General features: G+C 46.4%; 1 protein-coding gene across 1 annotated transcript; it reads left to right on the forward strand.

The window, feature by feature from the left end:
* The first annotated feature begins 923 nt into the window (after positions 1–923).
* LOC135384460 (uncharacterized) lies at positions 924–5,296 on the forward strand. Its single transcript, XM_064613661.1, has 12 exons — positions 924–1,009; positions 1,093–1,143; positions 1,365–1,406; positions 1,477–1,521; positions 1,585–1,662; positions 1,737–1,820; positions 2,727–2,804; positions 4,153–4,224; positions 4,309–4,353; positions 4,475–4,680; positions 4,741–4,900; positions 4,969–5,296. The coding sequence occupies exons 3-12, from the start codon at positions 1,403–1,405 to the stop codon at positions 5,094–5,096; spliced, it is 900 nt and encodes a 299-aa protein (XP_064469731.1). The 5' UTR covers positions 924–1,009; positions 1,093–1,143; positions 1,365–1,402; the 3' UTR covers positions 5,097–5,296.
* Positions 5,297–23,130: the final 17,834 nt, after the last annotated feature.

Here is a 23,130-nt window from a genome sequence, read left to right on the forward strand (position 1 = left end):
CATAGCTTTTTTATTTAAAAAATCTGTAAATGATAAAAATTGATACCCTCGCATCTGAGCGACAAAATACAATGCTCCATAACTTGCTTGATGCACTAGCAGTTATGCACAGCTTGGAACTCTTAAGACTGACTATATGTGTCCCGCTTGTGACAGCCGAAAGTAGATGCGAAAGTGAGACTCAAGTGAGAAAGTGAGATTCAAAGATGGACACCGTGCATGAAAGCATGAGGTGGCGTGGACTCCAATGTGCTTACTTTTAATGTGAGTGCATGCATTCACTTGCTGTATTGTTAATTCCACCACATTTGTTCCGTTTGCCCATTTGCAAAAAAAAAAAGAAAAATCGGTGTCACTCGTAGCCTGATAAACCGATTATTCGTGTTCCGTTCAGAAGATCACAGATATGCTGCATGTCTTTTGCAGTGTAACCTGCTTCCCCAGTCTCAGACATGAACTCAGGTGCTAAAGTATGGCTTGTCATCGAATTCCTCGGGGAGGAGAAAACCAGCGCTGTTCCCATGTCATGGGTGAATGAAGAGCAGAGTGAATGCAAGTGGCGTATTTCAATGCCAGACTACAAAAGAGAGGACATGGTGAAAAAATACAAACTCCCAGGACGATGGAAGAGCAGCGCAGTTCGTGTCCTTGGACGTGCATGTGAGTGATTCTCAGCTGAGCATGTGGAAAAAAAACATATGCAAATACTTTTTCCAGCATCGTATTCAGCAGCTGTAGCAATGCTTGAGAAGTCCCTGTATACATCAAACGTGGAGACAGAGTCTGACAGTGAGGACATCTCCGTTGCTGAAGTCAGGCAAGTGGTGAAGTAATTACTTGAATATTCTTCATTTTTATACTGCATGGTTCTGTCTGTATCATTGGTGCTCTGCTTGTATTAGTGACATGCAAAACAACAGGACATTGGAAAGGAGCAGTGACGATCTGGGACTTGCTCTGCCTGTGCCACCTCTGGTGCTACGACAGTTGCCATCGAGTGATAAAAGTCGTACGTGCATTGTAGAGTGAAAGATGACTGGTGTTGTCTGGCCATTGCACTGTGCTGGACTTATGCTTTTGTTCACATTACAGCACCTGACATTACATGGCTATCCCCCAGTATAACCACCCCTCCTGCACAAGGTAAAACAGCTTTAAATACACAATTTCGAACTACGATTCTTTTTTTTCTTTTAATTTAGAGAACTACTGCAACATTTCGTCTACTATAAAATATCTTGCGATAGGAAACAGTATTGTGGCCGTTGTCCCGGTCTCTTCCTGTCCAGTTTTGTTCTTGTATTTTGTTATTTCCGCTTTAGCCTTTAAGAATATGCTTGGTAATCTCACTTTGAACCATCCAGCCCAAGGCAACAATCCATTCTGTGAACTCCAAAATCGAATGGGTATGTTGTCATTTGCTTACCTCAGATTTGTGCATCTCACAACCATTCTCTGGATTTTCTATCATCTCAGACATTAGTCGAAGCCTCCCGAGCTCTTTAAGAACTTCCAACCTGGGTGAGTTGGCTGTAATCATAGGCTTGTGCGAAGGAAAAATCTATCTTGTTATCTTGCTGTCAGACTCAAGACAATGTGCGACGAGCAATACTGCACATCCAGAGCGCTGCGTGGAGGGTGCTGTGCGCCTACCGAAGAAACGTATGTCTGTTTGAGTCTGGATAATTTTATGCTTCACCACTACAGCAATGGTCGCATGTTTGCGGATTTTGCAGGCTTTCGTCAAGACCTTTCAGCTCAGTCATTGCCACCTACAAGTCCGACTGGGCTGTCACAACCTGTACCCCAGTTTAACAACAGTAAGTTAATTTCCTTCCTAGCATCCCTTTATAATCACAATGTCTTTGTGTGTGTCCAGTTTGACAGGTTCACAAGAGTTACTGATAGAGCAAGCACTTGTATGGCTAAACGCTACAGCTCAAAATACTAAGTACACATACCTCGAAAGTAAACCATTGTGAAATGACAAATGAAGTTGCACTCGATGTATGTCTCAGAGGTTTGATGCTGGCCCAGTGTTGTGAGTGTGAGTCTGCCATTTCGAATTGACCCCATGTAATTTCAAGGAGCTCTGCAGAGGTCGAAACACACTGACAGCTTTATGATAAAATCCTGAAAAGTTAGCAGCGCTAGGATTGAATTTAGTGATTCGCATGAGTATTAGGCTTCTGTGTGTCCAGCTCATGAATCTTGTTTTGCGGATCAGTCAGCTTGCCTGCACTTGGCGCTAAGTTGGCTTGTGGGAAATGTGGGTCCTGGGGAGGCTTCACTGGTAACTGCACCAACACACGTCCGAAAGCGTTGGAGGTGCCTCTGATCTGGTGAATGTGCAATGGGCCATTGGCTGCTAATCATACACAGGAGCTGGCTAGGTATGCAGCTGTTATTAAGGAATAATATCATGACCGTAGCAGAAATAGAATCTTATTTCAGATACTGAAGTCAGCTAATATTTTGTGTTCTGCAACGGTGACTGAGTGCCGTGCAGGTAGGCTTTCAGGAGTAACTTTAGGGGAACAAATTTACCACATTTTTAGATATTTCGTCATATCATGCAGGACCTCTTTGAGGGCAAACCATTTTTGTGCAGAAGTTCATCTTAGGATAGCCTTACAACCCTGGGCAACTATAGATAATGCGTTTCATATTGTGTACCTTCTGATTTCTGGAGCTTCATTTTCATTTCATGGTTCATTTCATTTCAGGGTTCAGCCCACACTTAGGCCATAGCCCTGTTAACTTGTCTTACCAAGATAACTATTTCTTGCAAGAGTTCGACTCTGGTATGTTCTTTCTCGTTTTTATTACTAGCTTAGGGTTAGCTCGACAACTTCTCCTCCAACACCAGACAGGTCGAGCATTATGTTGGTGGTTACTATAGTATGTCTGGAGTTTCTAGACTGTCTACAATATATACAGGGTAGTTCTTTCTTATTCGCTACAGAATTTTTATTTAAAAAATTGCATGTTGTCTGGGATATGCGAGACAGCAAAATTGGAGCTAGTCATTATTCAAACCTGTAGTCCTGATTAAGCGCCCTGCAAAGTGAACGTGCTTTGAGATATAAATTGTGAAATTTCATGATTCAAATGAGCTGGAACTATGCGCTTTTCGAGTGCAGAAAAGACATGACCCTCATCTTTGCTGAGTCCGATAGCGGCCTATCTGGTCTACAGGCATAGCTCGGCATTTCGGGTGTCTAAACTCACGATCACAGTCATCTGGTAATGCGTGAGTTCAGCCACGGTTACGAACTCACGTGAAGGTCGACACTGTGTATAAGCGAGCTCCATCATGCTGCACGTTAGAGCACTCACCGGCAGAGCTGTAGCGATGAGGGTGCGATGGGGGCGCCAAACGGCAGGCCCTGACAGGTTAGTTAGACAGTATAAAGTGGGAATGAGGAGAATTGAATTTACGAGGCATTTCTAGGCAGTGCAAATAAACGTTTTCTTTTCTTTGTTTACAGAGGTTCTGGCGGCGACGGGGGGGGGGGGGGGGGGGGGGGCGGGTCCAGATTTGCCCTGGCCCGGGCACAAAGTTGCCTCGTGACGGCTCTGCTCACCGGATAACATCACACTTGTAAAGAGAGCAGGTGTGATGTTATCTGGTGACTGCGCTAATATGCGGCATGATTGAGTTCACCAGTACAACATATCGACCTTCACGTGAGTTCATAGCTGTGGCTGAACTCTCGGCTTATCAGGTGACATGTGTGTTTCGAGGCCCAAAATGCAGAGTTATGTCAACAGGTTAGCACCTACTCCAGTCAGCTCTATCGCTCCAAAGCACGTGACCGTCTCACACGGATTGGCTGTCGCTCTTGTCGCAATTGATATCTCAAAGTACCTTCACTTCCCAGGGTGTTTAATAAGGATGATGGATTTGAATAATGACTGGCTCCAATTCTGCTATCTCGCTCTTTCTAGAAAGATTAACGAATTTTAGATAATTAGTTGCTCAGAACATGTAGACGCTGCACCACAGGACATTTGCCTGACCACATAACCCACCTACTACAATGGCACCTATTTTGCTCTGATAGTTTTTTAAATAAAAATTCAGTAACAAATAAATAAACACCGTGTGTACTCCACTGATTTGCCATCTTTTGCATTGGACTATTATAGGCTATGTAGAGAACAATGTCAGCCAGATTCCATTTCGTGATTCTCAAGTCTCTCTTCACTGTCGTCAGAACGGTACATTTGATTCGTCGCTCTGTCAGCAGTAAACTCAGTCAGCTCTGATTGATACATGATAACTGAATTTTCATGCTCCAACAGGTTCCCACCAAAGTCCATCACCAATTTCTGACACAAATAAAACAGGTATCCGTATTGGTCATCAATTGTTCCTGCCACCCCGCTGTACCTTGCAAACTATCAGATGACTCTCTTGTTGGCCTTGCTTTTTATCCTATTGCATCAGTCTTCAAATCTTTTCATGTAGGTTTTGAACGGTCTATCTACACACTGCTTGTGGACCTGAAAATGTCTGTGAAGTGCTTGGGGAGAAAAATCGAAGAGATGAGCAATGCGATGTCACAAGAGAAAGCGTTTTTGGCTGTTGAACTGCCACGTTTTTCTCTAGGATCTGACGACGAACTTAAAGATTTCAGCACTAAACTGTCTGACACAAACATAAAGGGGAGGCTGGTTAGTGTTCACTTCAGCATTAAACTTGCTATGCATTTATGTTCTTTTTTTATCTTGCAGGTTGCTATGATATCACGCTTGGGGGGCAACAGTCTCCAGGAGAGTGTGAGGATTACCATGAATCGACTCATCCGCAATTCCGTCGCGCTGCAGTATAGCCTGAAAGGAGCGCACTCCAAGAAAGATTTTTCATCCCTTGCTCTCTGCTCATCCGTTGTTGGTGAGGTCACCTGTACATATCATACAACGTTCATAAAACTAGGTTAACTGTTGGCTTCTTCCTTCCAGAAGTATTGTTGGCAAGGTACAAGGACGTTACCGAACACGAAGTGTGCTACAGAATTGGCAGATACCTTGCGGGTGCTGGTGACAGAGAGGGTGGCAGAGAAGCCCGCCGACACCAAATGCTTCGTTAAATCAGTGGTGGCATTGCCTGGCTCCTCCTGTGTTGCTTACAGCATGTGGCAAGTGAAGGACAAACATGACGACAGGCCAGAAATATTGTTAGGGTCATAGTTTTGCCCTGTGTTCATACGTTCAGCTTTTTTTCACAAGAATGTGGATGCTTTCATTACATGTGCCAGATAATGTTACTAATGGCAAATCAGCCTTTAAGTTTTGATGATTTGAGAGGTGTAGAAATATTTTATTCATTCTCACTACCAAACTGGTTGAAGAATGTAGAGGGTTGGGTCAAGGTCCACTTGCCAGAAGTAAGAACAAAATTATAAAACACTGAAGCTTTCCTTTAATGATTACAAGCTTTCATGCAGTGGACTGCATTTCATCAGCTACCTGACGAAACGCAGTCCACTGTATGAAAGCTTGTAACCATTAAAGGAAAGCTTCAGTGTTTTATAATTTTGTTGTTTACTTCTGCCATACTGGTTCTCAAATTATTGTATGTGTGACAGCCTTCAGTAAACAGTTGTGCATAAATATTTTTGTTCTGATAAAGATAGCACAATGAGTCGTGTTACATGTGCTGTACTGGTTTGTTATACATGTTTCATATGATCTCTGTTAAGCGGATATTTAATGAAGTTGTATGCTTTCTTTATAAACAACCATTACAACCTTACAAACCTTTTTTTTTTCATTGCTGATGAAGTGATGCCATTTAGAACCCAGCTGATGACTAAGTGCAATAAAGTTTATTGAATTTGAAAGCAATAAAGTGTTTAACTACAATGACGTTGTTTTCATTGTTAAAAAGAGCGCAAATTGTCACTCGCGTATCGACAGAAGGCACCCGTAAAGATGCATTGGCTGCATGTAGGGACGGCATTGGGGCGCGATACTGGCTGCCGTGAACGGACCATTCACATCCCCGTGTTGCAAACCGTATGCCGGTCCATCGCGGGGGGACGACGCGGTCGGATCTGTCACCGTTGACGTACCGGCAGTGGGCCGTCGGCCTGTGCTGCCTGGGTGGGATGCACCCACATTCACAAGTTTCAACACCATTTTTAGCTCGATTAGAGTGAAATCGCGACCCATAACCTCCGGTGGATTGGGCCAGTCTTAGTGAATTTCGGCCGTCAAGCTGTCGACAAAACTGCTGTGCACCGCAGTCGTCAAGGCAGTGTGTCGTTAGTACGACGGAGAACTCTGTCTCAAGCGTGTTTTTATCTACACCCGTAACGATAGCCAATGCCGCGAGAGGATTCCTTTGTGAGGGTGCATTCTACAGAGCTGGAGTTGTCCTCCAGATCTTTGTGGTTGGGTGTTTCCGGTCTTTCCACAGCCCTCATGAAACATTAGCTCTCACCCGGCGCTATGCCACAATGTCAAGAAGTTGCCCTGTTCGACAAACCGTTCTTTCTGCTCTGCGAGGTAATACACTGAGGTTGTTAATTGCTGGAGAATGACCGACGTGACCTGTTACCCTTTTAGACAGGACCACCGTGTTCTGAATGGCGCAACGAATGGCTTGCGAGAGGGCCTCTGGGGATATACAGGTGTGCACAGATGTTTGGAGGCCTGCACGGAAGAGTCTCCGGTACGTGAAAGTGATTAGTCCAGTAGTGGGTGAGAGCGGCACTCTGTCGTGCAAATATACCCATTGGAAAGATGCCTAATTTTCCATCAGAAATTTTTGATGGTACCTGATGGCCACTTGATGGCCATTAGGGCATGTTGATGGTCCCATCAACACCCCTTGGTGGGTCCTGATGGAACTATATTCCTCGTTCAGGAAGTCCCGATGGAGTCTTCCAGGGCACCACACCCCATCAGAACATCCTGATGGGCTCTTGATGGCCATGAAGCGCAGATTTATTGAAAAGCTTTTTCCTTGTCTTTCAGAATAGACCTTGTATTGCCAACCGTAGGTGATGGACAGTAGACCTTGTACCGCCAACTGTAGGATGGGACAAGCGTTAGCTTGCCCACATCACGGTTCAAAAATAGACCACAAAACAACAACCGCCTGAGATCCCTCAGAAGCCTTCATTGGAATCGCAAGCGCCACCTGTGGCACGCAGGGGCTTATGGGAACTTAGACCTTGTATCGCCAACTGCAGGATGGGACAATCGTTAGCTTGCCCACATCACGGTTCAAAAATAGACCACAAAACAGCAACCGCCTTAGACCCCTCAGAAACCTTGTATCGCCAACTGTAGGATGGGACAAGCGTTAGCTTGCCCACATCACGGTTCAAAAATAGACCACAAAACAGCAACGCCTGAGATCCCTCAGAAGCCTTGTATCGGCAACTGTACGATGGGACAAGCGTTAGCTTGCCCACATCAGGGTTCAAAAATAGACCACAAAACAGCAACCGCCTCAGAAACCTTCATTGGTGTGTATTGTCATCAAGCAAGATAACTACCTATGGAGGTAGCCTCTTTTACACAAACTCTATCTTACATACCAGATAACAACGCTCCAAAGGGAGATTGCTTTTTGTACGTGCCATACCCTGCGAATAATCCTGAAACTCCGGAAGAGTCGCTACGGGGGAGCAGTACAGTCCTAGTGGGCTTACTAGAACTTGATATGCCACTCACTTTGATCATAATCAAAGAGCCGAGTCGCTGTAAGCCAGCGGCGACAGCACTCCACAGACCCAAGTAATGACTGCTCACGGGTAATATGTGCACGCAGCCCGGCTCTCACTGCCTGAAAAATAGCCATGCTCCCAACAACTGGGCCACCAAAAGACAACCGGGATCGGCGAATCCAAATTTAGAAGTTAATTTCCGAAATCAGCAATGCTAGTTGCTTTCGCTCTGCGCGTGCGACCGGCAACGGCTCCAGGTACCTTACGGTGGCCCAATCAACTGCTGGGAGCCCAAATATTTGCGCCGCCCTACTCCATAGTAAAAGTGGAATATGGCATCGCAAAAAACAATGTTCTGCTGTCTCAGACATGCCACAAGACGGACAACCGTCCGTCCGACATATCCGAAAACGGTGCAAACGTTCACACAGTGGGAGGACACCATGGGCCAGCTTCCACTGGAGACTAGCGCGCCGTGCATCAAGCCAGCCAGCAGTGATACGCCGCCAGGCGAATTTCGTTGGCACTGCTATCCTTGCGGGACCCGGTCGCATTTGCCTGTAGGCGGCGTAGAAATCACGGACGCTCCACAAGGAAATGTCTTCATCTGGGCATTCGACACGCAAGCGCCGCACGACAGCAACACAAGCACACAAATAAGGAGGGAGTACTTCCGCTCTGGGGCGAAGCTCGGGACTTTCGAGGAACCACCTGGTGGCGTATCCTAGAAAATACTGCACTAATGCGCAAGCCGGGTGCTCTGATACACGGAGCGCCTCAAAGAGAATACGCGATTGAAGCGCCAAGCACCTTTCTGGCACAGCCGGTACTCCCAAGCCACCCAGATCACGGCTTCCGTGGAGTTGAGACCTACAGACCCATTCAACGGATCCGCCCCACAGGAAGCGGAACGCGTGTCGTGTGATAGCTGCTTGTATTATCGCTGGCGGGGATGAAATAGCCGCTAAAAACCACAAGCGACTGTAATGCCATGCTGCTAACAGCCGTGCCCGGAATGTGATCGGCAATTCAACAAAGTTAAGTTCTCGCAGAACAGCACTACAGCGGCTGAATACTCGAGGCCAGTTGACAGCTGAGACCCCTGCACTGTCAAAAACAACTCCCAGGATTTTAACCTGAGGTCTTACAGGAACTTGAAATGGTGCAGCACAGGTTGGCTGAACATTTAAAAAAAGAGCGACACTTTTGGACCTATTCAATCTTGCCCCAGAAACTGTACCGTAGTCTTCGAACGCTTTCAACACTGGCTCTAGGGAACTCTCGCGCGGTAGTATGACGGAGACACCATCAGCGTACGCAAACACAGGCGGTGGGCATCTATTAGGCAGCCTTAGGATAACTGAGAGAGAACACAGCCTCCCGAGGAGAGGGTTGATGGCAATGGTATACAAGGCGTGGGAGAGAGGGCATCCTTGTCGGACACCACACGTAACGTCAAACGAAGACGATAGACCACCAGCTACGGAAACGACACTTTTTGCGCCTTTGTATAGCACCTCAACGAAGCGCACCCAACCATCGGCGAAACCATATGCCCTCAGTGTTGAAAACAAGTACATGTGGCGCACACGATCGAATGCCTTCGACTGATCGAAGGAAGCCACCACTGCTGCTCTGCGTGAACACATTATCCAATGGATGGCATCACGTAGCGCAATCCTGTGGAGGTCTGACGACCTGCCAGGGACTGAACACGCCTGGCACGGGTGTAGCACCTTTTCTAAGTGCGGCGAAACACGCAAAAGAAGTGCCTTGGCTAAGATTTTGTAGTCGCATGCCAATAGAGTGATAGGCCGGTATGCATCCGGATCTCGTTTTCTGGACGGGTCCTTGCACAAGAGGACAACAACTCCACTCTGCATGCTAGAACATAGCATTCCTCTGGACAAGCATAGATTAAATACCCGAGTCAATGAGTTACCAATTACCCGCCAGAAACGTTTGTAGAACTCAACTGGGAGGCCATCAACGCCGGGACACTTTCCGTTCGGCATTGAGGAGACAGCTGCTAGAATCTCTTGTTGCGTGAGCGGCCCTGAGCCTACATGCTCTATCTTTTCCTCCGGCAGTGGGCACTCTCGGCTGATAACGGGCTCGTCGGGTGATGACTCCTCGTAAAGGGCCGCGCAATGCTCACGCATCGCTGCTTGAATGTCATCAGGCTCGGTTGGAAGTGAGCCGTCAGCTGACCTGAGCTCGGATATACTCGAGCCCGGATTTCCTGCCACATAACGCCGCAATAACATGCGGGAGCAATAAGCTTCCCGACACCAGCGCTCGACGTTTCTTTGCGCTACGAACTTGCGCCAAGAGTGCATACGAAGAGGCGCAAGGCGCCTTTGCACATCCTCTATCTCAGAGGCAGTATCATGGCTGCGACAGCCAGGGTGGCGAAGAATAGCTAATACCTGCCTGAGTGCATCTCTACACTGCCGACGTTCACGCGCACGCTGTCTCCCCCAAGACCGAAGACGGTGTGTTGCTCCCTGCTTCAAAGCCTCCCAGTGATCTGGCCCAAAATCGGGTGCGGAACACTGTTCCGATAGCCAATCTTGCATATCACTTCTAATTTCGGGATCCTCGAGCAAGGACACGTTCAGCCGCCAAAAACAACAACCAGATCGAAAATTTAGCAGGCCAGATAGGGACAAAAGAACGCCGCGATGATCTGTAAGATCCCCAGCAGGTCGGGTCGCACAACTAGAGATGAAGTCTGCCAAACCTGGCGAGACATAAAATCTGTCTAGTCGGCTGTGATAGCCACGTGTGTTAACCCAGGTGAACTCATATGCGTTACCATGCACGTGGGACCAAGTATCAATTAAACCAATCGAGTTCACCAGGCGCTCCAGCTCTCTGTTCGCCTGCCGGCCGTGCTGGCGGTCTATCGTACTGTTAAAATCACCTGCAAAAATTAAGTTCTGATTTCCATAAAAAAAAGTGTCAATTCTGCGAAAAAAATCCGAGCGCTCACCGCGGCGCACGGGGGCGTAAACATTGACAACACGCAGTGTTCTACTCTCATGTTCCAGCTCGACAGCCACCACCCTTCCCTCAGTGTCCGTGTCAAACCACCTGATAGATCCCCGAAACGACTGAAAAACTAAAATCCCCACGCCAGCTCTGTGGGGCGAACCACAGCTAAAGAACGCTTTGAGCCCATGTGAAACCTCTAAAGACTTTATAGCCCGACCGGATAGGGACCCAGTTTCTTGCAGGAGAAGGATGTCTACGCGAGCAGACCTTGCCCAGTCGATAACTTCTAACTGCTTCACCTCCCTGCTGAACCCACGTACATTTAGTGTGGCAAGACTGAACAGGGACATTAAGAGAAAAATTGAGGACGCGAAAACGATAGTTAGGAATCTCGCACTGCAGACCCCTCGGATGCTTGGCGCTTCCGTTTCGCAGCAGATTCGATGAAGTCCATCGCGTCAGCAACTGCACCTTCCTCATCTAACTCTAGGTCAATAACTAACCTGTCGGAGCTAGAAGACGCTACACTGTCCCCATCACCCCCAACTCCAGTATCACCACCAGCATCCCCGTCACTAACTGCGACTACTGCCTCAGTATGAGCTACAGCAGCTCCCTTGACAATGACCTCACCACTGGGAGAAGCATTGTCGGGAGACGCCACGACTGTGTCAGGGTCACCAACACCACGTTCATTTCCAGCCGCCACACTAACAGCTTCTAGAACGGGATGTTCATCTGACACAACTACGGTTGGGGTGTCCGCACTGGCAGCCTGCGCAGCTTGCACAGCCGGCACAACGGGCGCTTTCGGTGGCACTCGACCAGTCCCAACACGGGAAGCCCACGTCGCGGCCGAACACTCGGACACGGCGTGGTCTCCACCGCAACGCCTACACAAGGCATCGCAACACTCATGTCCAACCTCACCACAGCGGGTACAAAGCGGGGCCACACAGTCCTTCTTAAAGTGACCTTCCGCGTTGCAACGCATGCACACGCGCTTTAGGCCATCATAATTGATGGTCAAGCGCTTACCGCGTACGCTGATGAAATTCGGAACAGGGGATCGCATTTCCATAAGAACACGACGATTCCCTGTTTCGATTCCTTCCAATTCCTTCTGAAGGAATGTCTCACGGCTCACCTTGGTGACTGGCCCATATCCCGTGAGTGCAGTCTCTACCGCGGTATCGGGAATGGGGTCCGGTACCGAAATAACCGTCACCGTGACCAAGTTGGATTCGAGCGAGACCAACTCAATCACGCTGCCCTTCACTGTAAGTGAACCAAGGGCTTTCAGCTTTTCAGCAGCAGCCCTTGACTTCACTATCAAGTCACATGCCCCACCTCCAATGTGACGCATGCTCTTCGCAACTTTTCCTACCGTCTTCACTAGTGGAAGGAGGAAATCTACCCGCGACACGCCTGGAGGCAGTGTCACAGAGAACGCTAAAGGCCGGCTAGCCATAAGTCAGAGGCGGCTCAACCGCCGACGGTATACACTTTACAGGCCTCACATTGTGAGGCTGCAGTAAGAAAACACACAAGAAATGAACACGAACAAACGAATACTTACCCAATCAAGGCAAACAGAACACAAGGCAGGAGCGAGCGGACTGGACTTCGAGTAAGATTTTAAAAAAATATTTCCGGGACCTTCATTGGGATCCTGTGGCACGCAAGGGCATGGGAACTTACAGCGTGTTAGAGCACTACGACACGGCCAGAGGCGGATGTAGAAGAACATCAACATTCCCGGTGTGTGCAGCAGCAGCGTCAGCCGGGGTAAACCATGACACAAGCGGACGACAGAGCAGTGTACCTCAAAGCTCAAAGTTTCCAAGCTGCTTTGTGCCGCGCGCTTGGTGGCACGAGCATCCTTTTCAAATCAACATGTGCATCAGAAGCACAGGTGCGCCTGCGTGCGAAATTGAAGCAGGGATGAAGCCTTTTCGCCGTGTGCTGGGCGAGAAGCGTAAGCCTGCGTAAGAATAAAACTTGCGGAGTGTGAGCAGCGTGTGTTTTGCACATTGAGCTGATGATCCTCTAGTGGTATCATGGTGGCTATACGCAATTATAATAGCTATAATCGCGTTCACCTAGAGGACCGATGAAACACGACGAAGAACGTTACAGTGCATGACGTGAGATGGGCTCTCTGCCACGACAAGTGGCTAATTATGTCTGCTGAGCACCACGAAGGATCCAGTAAATCGAGTGACGTTGGTGATGGCATATAAGTTGGCTATTGGTTGTTAAGTAGGCACAGTGAGCATTGCTCCATTGCTTTCATCAACCTCCGTCCCCGGCCGTCCGTCCTATGGCTTCCCAAGGCATTAAGATGAGCATCGAAATCACCCATAACGGAGATTCAAGTCAATTGAATAAGCAGTCGACGTCAGTCCACGGAAGCTTTACCGTGGGTCGTAGATAGATACTGAGACTTTATGAAAACTTCGCCACAAGTTAATGATGACGAAAATTTTGCTACTAAGCCCACTTCATGGACTGTTAGGTACCCTTTGTCGGCCTGCAAGGGGCCCTGCCGTACTATCAGGCTTTCTTGTGTGGCCAATATTCCCACCTAACAGACTGTTGGACAGCAATTGTTGGGCCGCTAAGAGTCCTGTTGAACCACTAGGAATTGCTTATGCGCTGTCTATTTGGCTTGCAAATCCAAATATTCTGATGGCCCATTATAATTCCTTGTGGAGTCTTGCTAGATTTTTGATTGCGTTGCCTTTGTTGTGGTACCTTACCCTTGATTAGCAATGCATTTTGATATCTGCATTCCCGTGCATGCTCAAGATTAGCAGGGTACTACCTCTTGTGTTCGCCATTGTGCTTTATGCCGTGCATGTTAATGATTAGTGGCGTAGTTCTCTTCTGCGCTACCCGATTAGTATAGTGCATAGACGTTGCACCTTAGCTACGTATCTTTGCCATTTGTCTGGCCTGAATGTTCGCGATTAGCAGTTTATTACTTGTTTTTGACATGCACTCTTCATACTAACCTCTAGCCTATCTCCTATCTTAGACCCTAGCCGGCTTTAGCCATTATCCACACATCTATGCTGAGAAGATGCTACATTAATTCATCGAGTCCATGTAACTTTTACAACTCAATCGCGTTACCGCAACACACAAGTAGAGTCTCCAAGATACTGTCACAGCGGTGATCTAGAAGATGTTGAGCACATTCTTCTTCATTGCCCGCGCTACTAACCATCCCGAACCACAGTTTTGGGGGTCGTAATCAGCTGGACTCTCGCCGTCTCTCTATCAGGATTCCTTGGTCCATCGCCAAATCCAGCCCCCAATGCTCAGCCCTCAAAGCTCTCTCGCCTTTTCAGACAACATAGAACTTCAATCCTTATTGTGAAGGAACATATTCACCAACAGCAATGGGGTAGAGTATCACCCTCGTGATAAAACTCCCATTCCCCATTATTAAACAGAGTTGTTTCTTTAACCTGTATTGCTTCATGCCTGTCCTCTTTTTTTCTTGGCAGCATGTCCTTGCATTTTCCCCCTTGCTGTCACTTTTCCTTTTTCGCTCTGCTGCCATGGAGACAAGACGACTGCCGTCTGGTGTCACTCTTTGCAACCCATGATGGTATGCCCATGTAGTGATGCTGCTACTAAGTCATGAATGAATTAACTCAATGAATGCCTTAATAATCACTTGAATTAATACACGAGTTTGCAGAGTGTATTCCTGTATATATGTGTTTCATTTCGAGTGCCATTTCAAGTGTGTATACCAAGGGTGGCGAACTCATCCGTGTCCATGGGCCACATTGAGCCATAAAGAAGCTACCATACCACGCATACCCCAGCTTTAGGGTAGCCTCTTCCTGATGTAGATGATACAACACAGAACTTCAAACGATATAAAATCTACATATTTTTGTCACTTAGCGTAGGTCTATCACTGGGTCAGCAATCCTTTTTATTTGCCATGTCATGAGGACACTGCGCACATTTTGTTTTTAACCATAGTATCAACATTGTGCGAAAGTGATTACACAATTGCAATTTTAAGGACTGCTTTGAGGTGTTCGTTTGTTGATTGTGAGCGTAACTCCACGTAGGCGAAGACGAAGGGCAAGTCGCGGAGGACGGAGTCGAGAAATCTTTGGAACGTCTGAGCGGCGTTCTTCAAGCCAAAAAGGATGCTCAGGAATTCTAATAAGCCAAATGGTGTCGTGACGGCTGTTTTGGGGATATCTTCGGGGCCATGAGAATTTAATATGCTTGATAAAGTCAGTCAATCAATCAAGTGGAAAATAGAGTGGCGCCATGAAGGTTAACAGCGAAGTCCAGAATGTTAGGGAGAGGGTAGCGACCGGACACAGCGAGGAGATTGAGGGATCTGTAGTCACCACAGGGTTGCCAGTCTTTTGCCGGTCTTTTTCGGAACCATATGGAAGAAGGTGCATTATCAAATTCATCTCCATCATGAGGCTATATGTGTATATGCATTTGGTGGTGCAACTATAGTATGGCCCCAGGCAGCTTTCAGCCTTAAGCATAACAGGCATGTCGTCAGCGTATGCAAATACAGGTGTCTCGTACCCACCGTTCAGACCTGGTTGTAGTAGGGAACAGGGATGACTTCATAGTAGCATATAAAGCTGGGGACAAAGAGCAGCCCTGCCATACACTACAAGAGAAGTCAAAGAGTGGTGAGAGTCCACCAGCAATGGAGACAACGATTCCTGACACCGTTGTACAACACTACAACGAAGTATACTGATATCGTCGGGTATCGTCGAACTGATAAAATGGCCAGGTCCTAAATATGAACCTGCGCCGCACGCGGTCAAAAGCTTTTGAGTGGTCAAAGGACGCCACAACCGCTTGGATGCGTCACATGTGTATCCTTTGGATGGTGTCTCATACTGCCACTGTGTGCTGAACGGACGACTTACAGGGAACCGAGCACGCCTGGCAAGGATGCAAGACCTTCGCTAGGTGTGGTGAAACACGTAAAAGAAGTTATCGCGAAGAACACTAAAAGAAACGCGAGTTGCCGTCCTGGGCACGACTGCGTGAAGCCCCCCTCCCCTTCAGATGCTCTGTAAACAAAACAGATAAGCTCATATGCTGTCTCTAGCTCAAAATTATTGTTATTCTTGTTTTATTGTTCTGCCTATAGCCCCCGGGACCCGCTATCTGGCGCCCCGTCGTGCGAAGGCGCCCGGGGCTGCTGCCGTGCGACATCAAGTTAAACCCTGGCCCTCGTACCGAGGATCAAATAACCCATATTCTACAGAGCTTATCAATAGTGCCCCGTATCGAAGCCGGACAGGCTACTCAATGAAATAAAAGACATCAAGTCAAGGCTAAATTTTACCTACTCCAATGTCAGCGATCTAGCCGTAAAGGTTTCCGCCATAGAGTCTGAGCTAGCTATCACCGCTTCATGAAATCCGCACTAAAGGTCAACGTCTGTCTATTACGTCAGGTTCGCTTGCAACTAGTATAAATATAATGAAAGGCAAAATGGATGACCTCGAAAATCGAATGCGTAGAAACAACCTCGTGTTTCACGGTCTTAACGGCAGTCCCTTTGAATCCTGGGCGAATTCTGAGTCTTTGGTGCTCGACTTTTGAAAGAGAAACTTCAAGTCATTGTATCCCCGCGTGACATAGAGCATGCTCATCGCATCGGGCGTTACCGGCCAGACAAGTTTCGACCTATCATTGTCAAATTTGCTTCCTACAAAACCAAGGAAAATGTGTTAAGCAACGGTCATAAGCTCAAATCCAGTAGTTACTCCATCACCGGCGACTATTCCTTTGCGGTTCGGACAGCTCGAAGACATCTTCTTGCGTTCGCCATAGCTCAAGCTGTCCCCTTCAAGCTACGTTTTGATAAGTTGTTGGTTGGAGGGAAAGTGTACATTTTTGACCATGTATCTTCTAAAGTTGTGGGACAGGTATCATAACAGGCCACAACTCCTCTTCTCGTCCCCTTTCCGTCTTATTTACGAACACTAAAAGTGTCATACCTAAGCGGGACGACCTGTTCAGCTTGCTCGCCTCGTCTGACCCCGACATAATCGCTCTAGCAGAAACATGGTTGTCTACGGACGTTTCTGACACGGAAATATTGCACCACAACAATGAATTCAAATATTTCCGCCGTGACAGGAAGGTAGGCGAGGCGGGGGGGGGGGGGGTTCTCATTGCCGTCAAAACCTGTATCCCATGCATCGTCGATTATTAACATAACATCCCGCTTAGAGATACCATGTACGCACCAGTTCTGTGTTTGGGATTTGTTATCGGTCTCCAGTGATCGGTCTGATTTTGTTACTCACCTGCGCAATGATATATCGTTCATCTCAACCCACTTCTCTAACCACTGCATTACTCTCACAGGTGATTTTAATCTACCTAGCGTCATATGGTCCAATAAAGATGCTATACCTAGTTCCGCTACCATTGACAAAGGTTTCATCGATATGTGTCATGGCTTCAACCCCACCCAGGGCGTAACGTTTCCTACAAAAGTCATTGTCTCTACACCAAATACACTCGACCTCGTATTATCATCTGCGCCTGACACCATCGAATCTATGTCAATAGTTGGCGAGCTTAGTGATCGCAAAGTCTTGCATTTCTTCTACCGCATAAACGCTCCTCGCCACAGTATTGCAAGAAAGGTAATAAACTTGTATAATAAAGCCAATTTCGAAGCCATCAATCACGAGCTCAATTTCTTCTTTCATAACCAACAGCGCTCTACACTCAGTCGAAGGAAACTGGACGCTCTTTAAAACAACGATACTGAATCTTGCCAACGCCCGCATACCCAAGATATCTATTCCTTCTTGTTCTTCTGCACCATGGTTTACCCATACGCTAAAATCATTGTCCAACATGAAGAAACGATTATTTAGACACGCTAAGCGCACAGGCACTGATGGCGCCTGGAGCAGATATCATTATCGCGCCTATCACAATGCAAGCGATCGCTGAGGTTAGCGAAGCACAAATACTTTCAGATTGACCTTCTACTCTATCCTCCTTACTAACCCCCCATGTTTTGGAATATAATCAACCCACGCCACCCCAGGCAGCACAATGTACTGAAAGTCGAGTGCCGTAGGGGTGGACGGTATGTGTCTTAACAATGTTCTGTACTTTCATGAACTTGTTCAAGGCCTTTCACCTACCCATCCACCCCTATTGCACTCGACTTTCAGTGCATTTTGCTGCTTGGGACAGTTCGAACAGGAACAATGCTCTCCTACGGATGTCCCGTGGAAAACCTGAGGTGGAGATCCGGGCGTCCACAGGATGTGACCATTTTGGGGAGTTGAAGTGTACAGGATGTCCTGTGGAGCTCCGCGTGGCCGCAGATTTGGTATCCTTTGGAAGTCCTGCTATGATTTTCAGGGGTCATTGCAGGGACATGTATGAGACTGTTACAGCACATGCACCTACAGCTGTTTTAGCAAGATTATCAGCCTTAACAGAGACGTATTCAAAATTTGTATTGCAATTTAATGTAACAGCATGTAACATATGCATCAGTGCATATGTTACATGCTGAAATATGTTACATTGAAATTTTAAATGCATGCAGTGGAATGCAGGGTTCATTTTCAACGTTTACCAGACTCACAAATTCTTCAAAGTACAAAAGTCACTACTTTTTATATAACATTAAATATCTGCCCAGCATACTTGTGAAATTAAAAGGCGAAACCCCACAAAAAAGTACAAGCACTCGTCATATGACAGTCAAGATCAGTGCACATTTGTGCATTAAAAAATAAATAAAAGCTCACTATATCACAGTCAAGACAGTGAACGGCACACTTTGCAACTTCTGGAGTTTTGAGTTTGGCCACTTTGTTTGGCCAGTTTGGCCGCTCATAAGTTATGACATCATAACATCACAGTCAAGATATGTGCACGGCATTTGTGCACTGAAAAAAAAAGAAAAAAGTACAACTTTTGAGTTCAGGACTTAAACATTTTTTTCGCAGTACAAAACCATGTGCACATTATATCACAGTCAAGATATATGCACGTCATTCTCGTGCAATTAAAAAAGTAAAAAAATGACAGTACAGTCTAACCACTTGGCAGTTCTAAAATTCTTTACACTACAAGAGTCACAGAAAGTTAAGCAAAAGGTATAAGAATATGCACAAAAATGAGTATCACAAAAATAACCATATTTATACAAAACTGAAAACTTTTACATGTGTTACCTGCTATAAAAGTCAGATCTAATGAACACATAGCCCGTTGCTACTGCAAACAATTTATATGTGGCTAACGTGTTCATTTAGCAAAGTTAAACTGCTCTTACAAGCAGACTGTTAATGTAGGCAGGAAAATCGCATAATCACCCGTTTGAGAGAAAGACACACGAATGGTTTGTCTTTTAATTAAAAATAAGCAGGCAAGCTACACAGGCACTATGGATGCCGGTTTTGCACATGATATACAGGACAGTCCTGAACCGTGATAACTATTCACAATAAAAAATATAGGCAATGGAAAGATATGCGGTCAAAAGTATTTTTCTCTTCCTAAGAACTCTTCCCATGTGTTGAAAGATGGTGAAAGATGCACATGAAATAGGCACTTGAGGCTTTGTATGTATTTGTCCTTTATATGTGTTCCAGCCCCAGAACATCAATTGTCTCATCTTCCCATGTGTTTGTAAGTTTGATATAATTTTAATTAATGCAAATTGAATTTCTTAAATTCAACTTCGAAATTTACCAAGTCAACCTAATCTTATTTTTTTATGGAAATAGGTGACTCTCTGAATTCTGTCCCGTAATGCGACAGCAATAGCTGAAATAAATTCGCCTGAGACTGGTAGAAATACGCCCTCAGCACCACCCACTTTTTTTCGGCACTAGTCTGAGCGTCAAAGCGTGACGAAAGAAGGTGAATCGACACGCCACATGGGAGGGAGAGGGTAAGAAGCCTAGCCCTGATAAGACAGCTTGACTTCCGAAATAAAGTGGATGGTGCCGAGAGCTTATTTCCTCAAATTTTCAGCAAATTTATTTCTGCAAATGATGTTGCCTTAGGTGAAAGATTTTGTGCCATGTTGAGTAAAATGACCACGAGAAACCTATTTTCTTCAGTACAATTCAAGAAATTTAATTTCTGTCAACTGAATTTACACAAAACTATTACATACAAACACGCAGAAAAGGTATTGGGAAAAAATACTTTCGACCGCATGTCTTTCTGCTGCCTACATTTTTTTATTGTGAATACTTATCATGGTTGGTGGGCCACCCTGTATATGGCCAGCAGACATCACGTAACGCAATTCTGACGCTGAGATACAGGGAGACGACTGCACATTTGCACTGCAGCTATCAATATTATTATGTGTGTGATGAAGACAGATCTAAGCAGACATCTACTTCACTTCTAAACAAAATTACAGAAATTTGATACTGTGTGCTTGCTTTCCTGATAGGGCTTGACGACCATATTCCCAGTTCTTTTGTCAATACTACATTTGTTCGCAAAAGGCGGTACATAAAAAGCTAGCTTGTAAGCCAATGTAGCAGATGTCCGCTGAGCCCTCTATTCATCTTGCAAGACCATCTGTGATGTTTTCATGACTTGCCTCAGCTGAATGGGTGGAAAAGTTACTTGCTAGTTGCTTTGTTGACAAGACTTTGAAGGCTCCTCCCTTGTTCTCTTGTGGTCCCGTTCATGGATTTCCCTACACTCCCCTCAGGGGGAGATATACACCCTCCCTGCATTTTTGCAACACCCCCCTTGAAATTTCTCAGGTGACTCCAACCAACTCGGCCACCAGCACGTTCTAGCTGGTAGTGAGTCCGCCGCAGCGAATTACATCATGTATTGTCAAACTTGGGCTGTAGGACCACAGCCATGTGGATGATCGTAGCATGCATTTCTCTAAAATCATTTGAAAGTGACTGTTCAATATGCATATATTGCGCGTATATACGAGCAAAGATGCGTGCGGGCACACAAACTCAATGTGGATCATGAAGAACCATTTGCGTGCACCTCAATCAAGCCAGGTATTCTGCTTTTTTCGTCTAAGGTTTTCACCGTTGGTTGCCAGGTATGCATTGAGCTACGTGAGACGAGGTGCTAGTCTTTTTTCTGTGTCGGTCATGTCATTATGCATCTTAATGTTGAAATGCCGTTCATAATGAATCTGTATTCTAATGTACTGTGTTCTAACATGTACAAATAAAACGGGAAAGCTGTGCAGATATGTCACCATTGTGCCACGATTCTTTCCGTGTCTAAGAAAAATTTCGTAAGCGGAACCTTCACCAAGCATAACCCCCCCCCCCCCCCCAGCAATGAATTTCTGGGGAAATCACTAGTCCCGTTCTTTAGCATGACGAAGCCAAGACTTCGCGACGTTTTCGACGTCAAAGTCTATTGTTTCCTTCAGCCGCTTGTTAGACCTGACAGCATCTGTGAAAAGAAAATGAGTGAATTGCGCATGGTCTAGTATGGAAAATGTTTGGAGACAATTATAACGCCTTTGTTCTTTGCACTTTACGCAATGTACCATTTGCTGTGTCCTACTGCGGGCTGCACCCGAAGTTCAGTTCACAAGAATGTTAGAGGAGGCAGTACTGGACATCATCCAACATTCTTGCAAGACTTAACATGATCACCTTTTATATTTCCTGCCATATGACTGATTATATTAATTTACTAAATTTTTCTTTCCGATAATAATACTGTAATATGCAGAAACGCAAGTGTTCATCTGCTGAAATAGTTACACGTACACACCACGTGTGGTGTGCCGGTGGGTTTATAAGCTAGGGATGGCTGTTCAAGCAGTACCCTGCACTTGATGTTGAAATAGGAGGCATCATGTATTAATGGCACAACACAGAAAGAGACCTATACATAACCTATCTATAGGTCTATCTACTCAGTGCAGCGAAATTCAAAAGCGGGCAACAGCAGGTGCCTATCAAGGGAGATGCCACGTATAAAGCATTTTCAGAATACCTCACGACATGAAACCTGATGCATACCTCGCAGCACTGCCCAAGACTCTAGTTCGCAGAACGTGAGCTTCCTTTTCGCACCCTGCCAGCTAAAGTTAGCGGCCACATTATCTGTGCAGAGCAACCTCAGCATTCTTGTGGCTCTGTCGTGGACTGTTGCTCCTCCAAAACTTGACCAGAAACGCTTCTGAAGTACAAGCAGAGAAGTAAAAATTATCACACCACTGAACTTTTGTAAGTAGTAATGAATGACCACGACTATCCGGAAACGCTACAAGGCTTCTGGACACCTTTAATTGGCAATTAGAGCTAATTAAGACCCCCACATTAAGCAGCATCATCCAATGAGTCATCACACTAATTGGGGAGCATCTAACTCGTGTCCAGACCACCCTGTGCGTTTCAGGATAGTCGTGGTCATAAAAAAAATAGAGATAGAGTGGAGAGAAGGAGTTTAGCTGAATATGAACAATGCCATCTTGAAGAAAGCGGTACAGAACGGTCGCTGACCATCGCCGGGCGACGGAGCACAGAGGCAGGTTGCAAAGCATCGCAGCTATGACCACAAGTTCCGAACATCCTGTGACGTTAGCTGTGACATCATTGTGACATGTCTGGGCAGGTTAGGACAGCTCTGGACATGCCAGGAGAAAAACACTCGAAATACAGAGGCTGGGAAAGCAAGAGTAAATATGCAAACCATCAATAGCTAACAAGAAAAATAATAAGTTACACAACAAATGAGCCCACCACAACAGCAGTCACGGGGAGCACAGAACGATGCGACTGCTCCATCTGACAGCCAGGCAGAGAACTCACTCGTAATGGTTTTTTTCTCCGGTATAAAGCCCCGCAGCTGCACCCCCTAGCGGTTGCTTTCCCAACTAATCTCACGACAAAATTTTTAAGAATCACGTCAGCGCTACTCCCGTTCCCAAGGCAGAAGAAGATAGAAAATGGGGGGGATGCCCGGACAACAGCAACCAGCACCCGACGTGCACGGGCATGAAAATTGCAAACAAATCGGGGATAAAGTTGGTGAAAGAATTAGTTACACAGCAAATCAACCCACCACAACAGGAGCACAGACCGATGTGACTGCTCCATCCAAGAGGCAGGCAGAAACTGAGCGAGCGCTGGGACTGCGACAGCCAGCGAGCAACTGACTGGGGCGACATGTTACGTCCGCTACGCATGCGTGCGCTCTTAGCGCCCTCTACGGCAACCACCTGCGAGAGGCTAAGAGAGAAGAGCATTCCTTCGCCCTCTTCTGGCGTTGCTCATTGGTCATGACGTCATCCCATTGTCCCAAGGCTACACCGTTTTTTTTTTTCACACGGTCGACACAACTGGACAAGGTCAATCTCCAATGAAGCCGTGGTATGACATCATCATGCACCTGCGTGGCTCAAGGACGTGTACGCTCTAGACAG

This window comes from Ornithodoros turicata, chromosome 2 (assembly GCF_037126465.1).
Source record: "Ornithodoros turicata isolate Travis chromosome 2, ASM3712646v1, whole genome shotgun sequence".
NCBI classification, from domain to species: Eukaryota; Metazoa; Arthropoda; class Arachnida; order Ixodida; family Argasidae; genus Ornithodoros; species Ornithodoros turicata.

What these genes read in the sequence shown, in the direction of transcription:
- LOC135384460 (XM_064613661.1), top strand. An exon ending in CTTGCAAGAGTTCGACTCTG is followed by an intron (nt 2,805 to 4,152) that starts GTATGTTCTTTC and finishes GGACTATTATAG; the next exon opens with GCTATGTAGAGAACAATGTC. An exon ending in TCTTCACTGTCGTCAGAACG is followed by an intron (nt 4,225 to 4,308) that starts GTACATTTGATT and finishes ATGCTCCAACAG; the next exon opens with GTTCCCACCAAAGTCCATCA.